The 13,615-nt window shown below is 36.1% G+C and overlaps 2 protein-coding genes across 3 annotated transcripts in view; one reads left to right on the top strand and one right to left on the bottom strand.

Moving 5' to 3' along the window:
• Positions 1-5,005, bottom strand: part of DSG3 (desmoglein 3) — a 29,888-nt gene extending 24,883 nt beyond the window's left edge. Inside the window, exon 1 of the mRNA XM_019741172.3 lies at positions 4,753-5,005. Coding sequence (XP_019596731.3) covers positions 4,753-4,800 — 48 coding nt within the window. The 5' untranslated portion in view covers positions 4,801-5,005. The remainder of the gene's footprint in view (positions 1-4,752) is intronic.
• Positions 1-13,615, top strand: part of DSC1 (desmocollin 1) — a 316,195-nt gene that overhangs the window by 39,436 nt on the left and 263,144 nt on the right. The window lies entirely within an intron of this gene.

The following is a 13,615-nucleotide window of genomic DNA, read 5'->3' as shown; positions in this document are numbered from 1 at the left end:
TGAATTTATATATCTCAATTTTACCATGGACTAGCTGTATAACTTGGGAACGTTACTTAATCTTTCAGTTTCCTTACTGGTAAAATAAGAATAATAATTCTACTTTATAGGTTTCTTGTGAGGATAAAGTGAGTTAATAGGTATAAAGAACATTGATGAGACTTAGCCCACAGTATATGCTCAAAAACTGTTAAACATGTCTGTTACCAAACTTAAAAGAAGGTATGAAAGAGCCACTTTGATATTAAGTGACCTCTTATTATTGTTATTCACATCAAGGCACATAAGAGCTTTCTCTTTCTTAAGTATTAGAGAGTGATAGGAACCAGTTCTCATCTATACAATTGTGTAGTTTGCTCCTTACACAACTACAGGGGTCACGGTTCACATTGTAGTATATGTGATTGCACTTCATGGAATTGTGCAGTGTACACCCTGGCCAACTGTACAGTAGCCATTGCAGGAAAAATGTGCGTATTAGACAGACTCAATTATCCATAATATAATTACAGACAGTAACCAAGTGCCTGTGTAATTTTGTTGTGATGAACTTCCCCGAAGCAAGCCTTCTCCTTAAGCTATCAGATTGACTCTTAACTAGAAAGGAAGAGCCAAAGGCTAAGAGGTTTATGAGAAACTTAAAGGACATGGAGTGTTCTGGTTCTAAACGGAAACCGGTTTCAGGTATTAGGTAAGTGGTTATGGTAATTGGTAAAAATAATTACATCTTTCCTGACTTCTGCCCATGGCAGGCAAGGTTAGCTAGAATGGCTTTGCATGGTTGTTCTGATTTTGGATCTTAACTTTTGGAGAGGATCAGGAAGAAATTTATTTTCATACATTTATTAGCAGTGGAAACCGATTGTTTCATCGATTAAGAGGAGAGGTACCTCAAAGATTTTCCATCTGTTAAAAATTTGGGCCATTTAGACTACAGTTCTTTTCCCCAAAAAATTATTTTTTGGATGTTCTGTAGAAGAATGTGCTTGAAGATAGTCTTGCTGTATTCAGAACCTTTTCTATCTCAGAACTTCTCTCTTTCATCCTCAGCACTATTACTACTAACTTTAAAACATTGTGCTTTGAAAATATTTGGATTTCAACATTCTCTATTAGTTTTGTAAGGAGTAATTTTTTTTTTACATAATATAGAAACATAAAATTAAAAACCTTATTGTCCAGATGTTAATAGTATTAAATGACAAACTGTTTCAGATGTTGTGGGCTATAAAACACTGAACAATGTTTTCTTTGAAGACAAACATTGTTTTCGAAGGTTAAATCTCTGAAGATAAGCATTTTCCTATCACAAATCATTTCCCCCAAATTATTTTGTGTTGTGCAAAATGCATCAAACAAGCTCAGGAAACTGATAAATATTACCCTTTGCTTCAACAATGGATAGGTAGGTGTTCCCCACGCCTTCCCCCCCAAATAATAAATCAAGGAGCCTGAACTGTTGAAATTTTGAGTAATGCTTCAAGTTTAAAAATGTTATTTTTTCATACCCACTGTTATATTCATTTATTGCTTATGTTTTTTCCTGTCCATTTTCCAAAAACTAATCTCACAACAATTTTTAATATGCTCTTTTGCTCAAGAAAAATGCAGGCCCTTTTTTGACTTATTAAAACTGGAGGTGGTGGTTATTTAAAATAGCAAGGCACAATATTAAGACATTATCAATAATCAATTTTATTACTAAAATATTACGAATGATAGGAATTAGAGCCTTACAAACCACTTTATATTTTCCAAAGCACCAATTTGCATTCATCACTGTTTTATTCTCACTATGGTCATTTTAATTTAGACAGGGAGCTATGATTATTCTTATGACAGTTGAGGAAATAAGGCCGGGAGTGTCAGTGGTATAGGTGTAGATGGAAGTCTATGGCTTTGCTATTATATCTCACTTCTCTAGGCAATCGTTGTATCGTTGGTCATAGCATGGTGGAATTAGTTCAAAACCTCCAAACACGTCTTCCAACTTTCAGACCCCACCCTTCAACAACAAAAGATGTGCATTCCCACTAGACAATGCTTTTAAAAGCATTGCTTTTTTTCCCCTTCACCACACTATTTCGAAATTCTGGGTGGCTCCCCACTTCTGAAAGGATTCCATTAGCCTTCACAGAATGTACTTTTCAATCTGAGCCTCATCGGCTTTTCCAACTCTTGTCCAGATTCCCCAGTGCATACTGTCATTCCTGCCAAACCAGTGTGTCCCTTGCCCCTAGGCAAATGCATAATCACCCCCGCCCTTTCTCACAGGGATGATCTCTCCCTTTGGCCCATCCGTACTTAGCAAATCTCACCTCCGTTGTCCGGGAAGCCTCATTTGCTTACCTCACTCCTGACTGACACTACCTTCCAGTAATAGCATTTATAGTAAACCAGTATTGTCCAGTGGAAATATGAGAACCGCATGTACTAAATTTTCTCATAGTCATATTAAAAAGAGATTTTAAAAGGTGATATTAAATTTGTATTTTATCTAATATAGTATATCTAAAATACTATCATTTCAATATGTAATCAATATAAAAATTATTAATGACACATTTTTCATTCCTTTTTTTCATACAAAGTCTTAAAATATGATGTCTATTTTACATTTAACAGCACATCTCAATTGAGACGAATCTCATTTGAAGTGGTCAATAGCCACATATGGCTTAGTGGCTACCATTTTGGACAGAGCAGGCTAGACCACTCAGTTGAACAATTATGCATAAAATTATATTGTTGTTTAAATAGTTTGTGTGTGTGTGTGTTTGTGTGTAAAATTTTCTTGAGGGGAGGGAAGTGTTTTAACATTTCATAGGTTCCTCCATGATTAGCATTATAGCGGCACTGTGTGTGTGTGTGTGTGTGTGTGTGTGTGTGTGTGTGTGTGGCAAGGGAGGTTGTAATTTAGAGAGACTGCATTCAATTATTCATTTATCCATTCTTCAAACAGTTGTGTGTCTACTGTAAGATAGATAATACAGTAGACATTGGGGATACGAAAATGAATGAAACAGCCCTCAGTATAAGGATCTCACAGTCACTCTAGGACCAGAGAGATAATTAGAGCAGCACACCTCAAAGCAGGGAGAGAGCTTCTGTAAGCTTGTGACAGTTCAGTTCTATGTCCTTATGACAACACTATTCAGACACCCACTGCCTCATATCCCCTAGCTTCCCGAGTTGGTCATTGGCTTGGACATATGGGTTATCAGGCTACCTGCAGTTTTGTCCAGAAATGACCATTTTAGAAAGGTGGAAAAGTCATACACAATTGTCACATTTCTCCTTACAATATTCTGGGGTCAAATAAATACATTAGAAAACCAAAATAATTATAGTTGACCCTTGAATAACATGGTATTGAATTACATGGGTCAGTTTATTAGAGGATTTTTTCAATAACTACTGTAAATATATTTTCTCTTCCTTATGATTTTCTTAATAACATTTTTTAGCTTAGTTATTGTAAAAATACAGTGTATAATATATATAACATACGAAGTATGTGTTAAATGACTATGTATGTTGTTTATAAGGCTTCTGGTCAACAGTAAGCAATTAGTCAAGTTTTGGGGGAGTCACGCGTTATGCACAAGTTTTCGACTGTGTGTGTGTGGGGGGGCGATGCCCCAACTCCCACATTGTTTAATGGTCAAATGTAGTTATATTGTCATAATAGAAACAGACTCTAACAGAGGTGATGATACCAGTTTTCTGCTTGGACATCATCATGAGAGGGAAGGCTGTGAATCTCTGATTCACAAGGCAGCGATTCTAATTTTAGACATCTTTAATTTTTAGAAAGTTCTTTCTTGAGATCGATCTCCCTGTAACTTCTTGAAGTCCAATTATCTCAATTTTATAGATGAGGAAGGGAGGGAAACTGATGCTAATCCAGCTTATAATTGGTAAAGTGGGGGATTAATTTTAGGAATTTTTAATATTCATTGACGGTATATTTCTCTATTTTGATATTTTCATGTAACTGGCAATACTGTGACATATTTTTTTTTCACTTGAATAACACTGTTAAGGAACAAACTAGTCTGTGCTAGCACTTTTTCTCTCCAGATTCCACTGCTCTTTTAGATAAAAAAGAGTAATTCCCAATAGAAAGAAGTATTACTCCCTCAGAAAGTGTCTTATGAAATGTTGTGTGTGTTTTTCCCCCAAAGGCTGGATATGTTTTGCACATAATGGCTAAACATAAACACTGTTTTCTTAATCCCCTCTCCCCCAACTGCTCTAGAGTCAAACATTGCTTTGATTTTTAATTTAACAGTCCTCGACTATTTTAAAAACACGTTAGGTATCAAGACCAGGCATGTACAATTCTTAGCTATATGCTTAGCAAATATGTAACCTTGGGAAATAGTACTGGTTCTCGTTTATGTATTTTAGCTTGTTTATGAGAAAGATGAATAAAAACATTACTTTAAAGAAAGTGAAGGTGTTGTGGAAAATAGATCTGAGATCAGGGTTATCTGATTTGTTCACTAAAATGATAAATGGCGACTTTCAAATCCATTTCTCTCTGGTTGATTTTTTTCTGTGTAAAATAAAACATTAGGAAAACAAAAAGAAGAAATTGGTGATCTTTACAGTTTCATTTTAAAATGTTTATTTCTACGACACTCCTTTTAGAATCCACAGTAGGGATTCAGGGATCAAATACACTATTCTCTAACAAGAAAGGAGACAGGGAAAGTTAGCAATTATTAGAAAAAAAATAGGACTTACCATTAAAATGGCCAGGGCCCCTGTGGTTCTGAAAAAGAGCCAAGTCATTGTCTGTGAGTTCCCTGGGGAGCAAATCCTAGGGAGCTGCTTCTTCAGTCCTTCCACCCGTCTGCCTAGGTCTCTGCAGTCCTCTGGAGTCTACAGATGACCTGTTATGCAGTTCCTCCCCACCCCAAACCAAGGATTGGTCTCACCAGAAACACTTGAATCACTTTTGCTCTCAGGTAAAAACTTAGACACACCTCAATTCCTAAAGCAATGAAATCCTTTGTTGGAAGCTGAAAGAAAAGTTCACAGGCTAAAGACAACGTTTAATAGGAGGGTACCAGATGAATAATAAATTAATCATGATGTAGAAGTGCAAAAGCTAGCTCTGACTGCACTGAAAAAGAATCTAGTTGGCTTCTTCTCAGGGTTCCAATGAAAACTGAAAAGCAAAACAAAACATACAAAATCCCCCAAAACCTAACTCGGGGAAGAGCATTTGTTTTGAGCCTGTGTATATGTGGGAAAGCTCTAAAGCTAAGCAAAATGTAGGTGTTAAGTAGTTATTTTATTGAAAATAACTACAACTCTGAAGAAGAAAACCACCACATCAAACAACTGTTAATGCAAGTTTTGAATGAAAACAATTAGAAATAAAATTGGAGTAAGCTGTTATATAGTGCCTTGGATATTTGAAATATATAAATAAAGCACCACAAAATCAAATCTCTGATAATGATCAGATGCCATCTTTCCCATTGTGTTTCTTTTCATTTATAAGTTTTTTAAAAAGTCAGGTTTCCTAATGAAGTAGGTTATCTTTGTGCACTTTTAATTACTCAAGACATTTTCCCTAGAGCAGTCAGCTTGCTACTGTATAGTTGTGCACTTCTAAACATTTGGATCCCAACCCAAGTTAGGGGATAGGAGAAAAACTGCTAACACCATTTTAGTTTTCTTGTAACACTAAAATTAAAAACAATTTTGAATGTTCCATAATATTTAAAGAAAGGTTTTGTAGGAGAGCAATTTTATATTTGTAGGTATTTATGCATCAGATTTTGGAAGCTTTTTAGTTTCAGGGAAACTATTTAATCGCAGAATATTTTAGGCAGAAAGGATTTCGTAGTCTAGGAATTGGAAAAGAACACTATGTAGGCAAAGTCTTGTGTGTGCGTGCGTGTGTGTGTAATTGTGTTAAAATGTACATAACAAAATTTACAATTTTAACTGTTTTTAAGTGTACAGCTGAGTGGCATTAAGTATATTCACATTGTTGTGTAACCATCACCACCATCCATCTCCAGAAAAATCTTGTTTTTGTTATAAAGTTTTTGTAAATAAAGTTTTATTGGAACTCAGACTTGTCCATTTGTTCATGTATTGTATTGTGAATGGCTGCTTTTTTTGGAATAAAGGAAAGGTGAGCAGAGCTGAGTAGTTGGACAGGACAAGCCAAAAATATTTACTAACTTACAGTAATACCTCAGTTTTAGAACGTCTTTTTTGACGAACATTTTGGTTTATGAATGCCGTAAACCCAGAAGTGCTTCGGTTTTTGAACAAGCCTCGGACGTCGAACATGTCATGCAGCTTCCACTGACTGCAAGATCCTGAGACCTAGCTGTCGGCTGTTTTCGAATGTTTCAGAACTCGAGTGGTCTTCCGGAACATATTATATTCGAAAACATAGATACCACTGTATAGAAAACATTTGTTTTATGTATTTACTTTCAAAAAATGTTTCTTGACTCCTGGTTGACAACATATACCTTAAATAGTCTGTGACAAATATAATTGGTGTTGACTCAACAGAGAAATTAGTAAATCTTTTATTTAAATTTTTTTTTTTATTTGAACGTTTATGAGTTTATTTGAACCAAAACTGATAACAATTGCCAGGAAGCAAGATCTCAAATGCTCCCATTTAGTAAATCTTTCAAATCTGCTTCCGATGGAAAGGAAATTTCTAAACATCAGGTTTATTGTTATTTTCAGAGTTCCCCCTAAATTCCATAATGTGTATTTTATGAACTTTTTGATTAGAATCAGAAAATGAACAACTACTGAATCCTTTCCATCATAGAAAGACTGAAGCGTAGGGCAAAGATTTTCCTGAATTAGGAAGTGATTTCTCTGTGACTGAACTAGGTAACAATACAAGCAGATAGAAGCTAGATGAGCATTATTAAATTTATTAGTGATTTGTATAATGTAGAATGCAGTGATCAAAATGTTCGCTACTTTCTGAATTTAGTATTGAATTTGTTTAACAGTGGTGAGAGTTTTGGGTTTATATGTGTGTGTATTGGGACTTTTTTCTTATAACATGATGAGAGGAAATATATATGCATGGACAAAGGCTAGAAGGGACCACCACAATATACTGGACCTTATTTTTTGAATGAGGAAATTATGGATATATTAAATTTATTTTCTTCACTATGCCTGTATATATTTTCTAATATTTTTAGTAATGAGTATGGATTAGTGTTATAATTAAAAAATAAAGTTATTGTCGTAATTTAATATCTTACAATTCTTTAAAGTATTATTGTGTTAAAGACAAGAGAGATTTTAAAAATAATAGCAGTGAATTGTGATATTCCTAGGCATACCCCTAAGTTGCTTTGTGGACTATATTTTACATATAGCTTACGAGGTCGGACAATTCCAGAACTCATTTTCGAAATAGTGCTACATACCTCATTTCTGAAGATTGTTGTGTTATTGGAATTAAGCCCTGGTCGTTCACAAAAGGTGAAGAAATTCACAGACAGCCTGAAATGAGGAGAGCAAGGAAGTAAGTTTATTCAAGAAGAAAGATGCCAGCGTAGAAGTTGCTGGGGCAGAGGACTGCACCTAACTTTAGGTTAGCTTTTTCTTATATAGGAAAGGGTCGGTAAATTTCCTTACAGCAGGAGATGTGACGTATAGACTGAGGTCATTTGATTGACATATGTTGGTTATATAACTAGTTTATTTCTGTGAGCATGCTCTTACTCAGAATGCATACAGAAAAACCCACAGGGAGTGGGGCAAAGCCTTAATGTTCATTTTATTTTAATTGTATTACAATGAGGCTAGAGTTCAGACAGGCTAGAGTAATGAACAGGTTTCAACAGTTTGCACAGGCGTCAAAACCAGATGACTCCGGTTAGGGTCTTATCTCCTTTTTTAGGAGGGTTTGGACATCTTTGCTTTATTTCTAGGGGATGAGCCTGGGTGGCTCCTGGGGAGGGGATGCAGGCCTGGGCAGTCCCCTTTGAGGTTCACTTTTATTAACCCTTTCTGCCTCATCAAATATCACTACGGTCACCTTCGAAGCACTCCCCTTGGGAAGCCTTGCACCGATGCCAGCGCCTAGTCCACCCTCCAAAGCAATTTTGGAACTCTATTTCTGGAATGGCCATCAGAGCTGTCGTCGTATCACCCTTGATGTCCTGAATGTCATCCAAATTTCTTCTTTTCAATATCTCCTTTATCTTTGGATAAAGAAAGAAGTCACTGGGGGCCAGATCAGGTGCGTTGGGAGGGTGTTCCTATACAGTTATTTGTTTACTGGCTAAAAACTCCCTCACAGACAGTGCTGTGTGAGCTGGTGTGTTGTCATGATGCAAGAGCCATGAATTGTTGGCAAAAAGTTCAGGTCGTCTAACTTTTCCACGCAGCGTTTTCAGCACTTCCAAATAGTAAACTTGGTTAACTGTTTGTCCAGTTGGTACAAACTCATAATGAATAATACTTCTGATATATAAAAAAGTTAGCAACATTTATGCAACACGTTCGCGAACTTAATTGTCAGACCTCATACTTTGTCCTGACTTACCTTTCCTAAAACTCCAGTTATTTGACAATTTTTATTAATTAGGGCTTAAAAATTGTTAATTATCATTCCATTCTTTCCTTACCTAAACACAGGTTAAAGATTTAATTGGTATTTTGCTTTTGTATTTTGAAATTCCATGTAAGGATTCTTGGTCAGAGGGTATATAAAGGGTGGGGTACCCTTGTCGGAGTGTAATATACGATTCTCAGTCTGATGCAGGCTGGTTCATCTACTTGATCCAGTCAACAAGGATGATAGAAAGCAATGACATTGTATATTCTGTAGGCAGACAGGGCTCTCTACTCTTCTGTGTGCTGTAGACAGTGGTTTAAGCCGACACTTCCCTTTCTTTGGATGATGTGGGACCTTGGTAAGGTAACAAAGCACCCTGGTATTGGGGCCACATTTACCAGGTGATAGGAAGGTAATCTGGAGGTTCCTCCTGCTGGGGAGTGCATTTGCCTCATGCGTTCTGGACTAAGCAGTGTTTTTACTTGCTATTTCATTTATGTTTGTGAAAAGGAAAGAAGGGAGGATTGTCCAGTGGTTTCTGTGGTGTGGTTATGTTATTACACTTTGGATAATGGTTTTGCAAACCTAAGCACAACTTGAAACTGACTCTTACTCAAGAGGCTGAAATAAAAATGAGGATCATAACAATAATAATCATAATGATTAGAAGGGAGCTTCATCGTATATGTACATTGTGCTTCAATGGATGCACCATACCGACAATGTAACAGTCAGACAGTAGATACAACTCATCACGCATTTAAAAAGCTAAAGAAACCATTCCTCAATTTGCTAGAAGTTAAACCATGGCGCCTGTAGTGAAGCAGTAAGAATGAATATTCAAGTTGCAGTGGCTTCAGAGGTTTCCATGATGTTGCTAACGCCCATTATCTACAGCGATTCTATTATTCACCAGGTAGAGAATGTTAATTACATTTCGCCTCCACTGGCAAGCCTTCACTGGTTTCTGTTTGTTTTGCCTGGAAACATATATTTAATATGTTTTATAAGTCAGACATTACTACTTTCGATATTTGATTGTTTTGAGATGTCCACAGATCCATGAATGAAGATATTCCACAAATCATGCATTAACAAAATTATACATATACTCTGAGATGCCCTGCAGAGAAGTTGTGATCCATCTTTTTTTGTTAATCAAGGTAATGGAAATCATACACCTCTTTCATTAGGATCGTCACCTGAAGGCATCCAGAAATGTCAGAAAATCTAATAATTGTGCATCTGCGGAGAACAGTCTGCCTTTAATAATTTGTGAACATAGAGCTGTTAATCCAGTTTCCTATTAGATGGTATGTAATATGGTTCACCATACTTCTGTGATTCCTTGAATTTTTTCCTTAAAAAGATTTGTGTAATTTTTATCGTACATTGATTCAAGCCCAAACTTCAGAAGGGTAAATATGGGTGAATGCACAATTAAAAAAATTTTTACTTATGTTGTGGATGAGGGTCAACGTCTTTGCTTTGACTTGGTTTCATTAGAGAGTTGCTTATTTGTGTAAATATTTTTGTAGGATAATACAAAGCATGAAGGAAGAATGTTTCACATGAACCACATTCAACAGTGTTTCCTTAGGAAAAGGCTTTTCCTTGGTTCTTGTGGTTTGTTGCAGGTAAAATTGACAAGGTGGTATCTACTGACAAAATATATTCAGAATCCATCCTGTTTCGTCTTTCTGTGGGCTTCCACACTAGCCAAATTCCTAACATCTCTCATGGAGCTCAGACAATGGGTCTATGACTGAGCTTTTCTTCCTTTCTGGCCTCTCACCCTACCCATCCCTCACTCAGCAACTTGAGTACCATTTGTAAAAGGATTTAGCACCTAATGTACTTGGAACAGAATCAAACCTGCCTGTCATGGCTTACAGGGAACTAGCCTGATCCATTCCCTGTTTCCCTCTCCAACCACATCACATAATCCCTTCCTCTCACGTGCACCTTCGTTTGTTCTCCAAAAACCCTAAACTCTTTTGCTACCTCAGGTCTTCACTTACTCTCTCTCCCTCCCTCCTAGCTGGCTTCTCATTCACCAGGTGGTAGCTTATGTGACCTTTTCAGAGAGATCTTGCACCCCACACTTGTGCACTCTCTTCCTCTAATTTTTTTTTTTTTTATCAGTCATCCCAGTCTGTTTCCTGTGTAGGGCTAAGTACCTCGTGTAAGTTGTTATTTCTTAGTTGGATGGCTTGTGTTGCCTTTCTCCATCACTTGACTGTGAGCTCTATCAGTGAGGAATCGTGTCTGTTTTATTTAGTAGCATATTTCCAGGATGCTCCAGAGTGACTAAATGAATATATCTTTAAAATTTTTGTGTAGGTGTATCTGCTGGATCAAAGGGCACCTATAGTTCAAATTTTTCATAGATTGTCATGTAAGAGGGTATATCAATTTACATTCCCACTCATAGTGTAAGAAAATACCTGTCTCTCCTCCCTTTCAGGCATAAAGTTTGTTATAGGTAATTCTTTCCTGCTTGTTTTTATGAGAGAACAGTACTCTTATGAAAAAAATATATTTGAGCTCTAATAAGGGATTTAAGTGTTGTTTATTTGAATGCTAGTAATTTATTAGATTATAATACATTAAAGTTAAGATTTTGAGTATAGCAATCTAAGAAACTGGACTCAGAACAAAGTAAGTTCTGGATCTTGGTTAGAGGCACAGGATTTAATATCCCTTCTGGATCCAGCAGCACCTTAGCCTTTTAACCATCTCAGATCTCAGGTGATATGATGACGTGATGTGAAAAGGTATGATAACCAAACATGAAAAGTCAAATATCACTTCCCGATGCTCTGTAGTTATTATGCTCCCTTTATTTATAAAATTTTAATCTTCCTTTTGATGACAAAGAACACATTTCACAGAAGTCCCCAAGTGTTTTTAAGTATCATGGGAACTATGTTTTCCTAGCGCTCAAATCGTACCAGTGTTATTATTGGTAATTCCTGAGGAAGGAAATTTTTTTTTAGATAATTGTTTTAATTTAAATCTGAACACACCACTTCACCCATGGGAAAAATATTATGTAAAATTCTCCACCAGCTTCTCAAACCACATGCCACGAGGTGTGGCTGCCAGTGGACATGTATGAAGCTGTATCTATGTTCCCTGCTGTGCTGCAGACGTCAATCTGTAGAAAGATGGACTCTAAAAACACCCTGGAATATTAAAAAATGATCTCTAAGGATTTCAGGAATGACTAGTTAAGAACTAGTAGCTCTAACGTGAGAAAGAAGGCGGATGCTTCTAAAATATTGAGGAGCCCGTCATTCTTTATGCTTCATGGTTACTGCATTTCTCTACCAAAGATTCATGTGTTACTGGCTTTTTACCCAGCAAGGATTCATATGCTAATTCTTTTATGATTAGTAACGTCCAGGTAAGTTTGTTAAACTTGTAAAACTTGTATAACTTAGTGTACTGTAAATTTTATTAATGATGTCCTGACTAGGGGCTAAAAACCTCCTGAAAACATTAGAGAACAGAAATTTTCAGTGTATTTTGTTGTCGCCGTTTTTCAGGGGCCGGATAACTTTCATATCATGTGGATCTGTTTTGTATCCACAAAGTTACCTAGGAAAGCACTGAACCTTCAGTTCAAACACATGGACGTGTTCCTTCTGCAGTTTGAACTTGTCTAATTGGCTTTCCTTTGAATAAACACCATTATTCTATTCACTGACATTAAGAAGAGGATCAGAGTCCATTACCTACCTGCCATGGTAATAAATCCATGTTGTACAGCAAAATGTTGTTCAGCCTAAAGAATTTTTTTCCCTGTTGTTTCACATTAACTTTTTAGAACATCATTTATATTTTGCTTTATCGAAACTTCTGAAGATTCTTCTGAGTGCATTTAACATAAATGTTTCTTAAAGCACAAACTTTGTAGTGTGAATTTATATTCTTTGATCTAGTGCTGGCTCAGCTGCAACAGATTTGGCTTGTTTCTGGAATGATACACCTAAAGAGAGATTAAAGGTAGAGAAAACTCTGCCTCTGTTCTTCCTCATTAGCACAAACGTTCATGAGTCAGTGCGGGCTTCATTTTCGATGCATTAGACACAAGGCCAATTTTATGCATGCTTGTGCATTTTGATTAACCTTGTGCAACATGGTGACTTAGCCTTAATCTTCAGTTCTCCATGTGAAGTCAGGATTGACAGATTCTCGGAACACCTTTTTATTCCTTTAGACTTTGAGGTGATGCAATTTATACTAATTGGGTTGGTCAGCTTGCATTTGCAGGAAGTACTTTGAGCTTATGAAATTTATCTCCAGTTACTCCAAGTTTCACTACACTGAAGCTGCTCTTTATTCAGTTGGTTCATTGAAGTTTTCCATTTTGAGGGGCTACATTTTGAAAATTTACGTTTTGTGTAAGGCATTGTTCATATCTTCCAGTGTTTTCAAATTATCATCACATATTTGCACATAGCTCTTTTTTAAAAGAAATTTTAAGGTAGACTTTTTAATAAAATAAATCAGTAACTTTTCTTATCCTAGTAATAAAAAAATCTAGAAAGTGAAATGAAAATAGACTCTATTCATAGTTTTAGTTAAAAACTGTAAAATATTTCGAAGTAACTTCCTTAAGAATGCATAGAAGAGTATTAATGAAGGACATAAAACAAGATCTAAGAAAAAAGAAAGACATTATTGTGTTCCTGATGAGAAGAATTTCTATTATTAAATGTCAGTTCCTCAAAGAAAAAAATCTTAATGCAGTTCTCAGACCTGACCCATTGTCTATGTGAGGGATGGAAGTGGAAGACGATAAAATATTCTTGAAGTTTATATGGAAGAAAAAATGTCCCCAACAGCTAATAAAAGAATGATTAAGAAGAATATTGAAAGGTCTTCCATTACGAGATAGCAAAATTCACTGTAATCCTGTTATTATTCAGAAAGCAACTGTGATTTCTGGACTTGTGTTTCTATGTGAGGAGGTGTCAGCTGCAGTAAAGCTGACTTTATTCCCCGTCCCTTCTGTGCTCCCATTTTTGG

Source organism: Rhinolophus sinicus, chromosome 4, assembly GCF_057876585.1.
Source record: "Rhinolophus sinicus isolate RSI-liver-muscle chromosome 4, RSI-T2T, whole genome shotgun sequence".
Lineage (NCBI taxonomy): Eukaryota > Metazoa > Chordata > Mammalia > Chiroptera > Rhinolophidae > Rhinolophus > Rhinolophus sinicus.
This window is presented reverse-complemented; position numbering and strand designations above follow the sequence as displayed.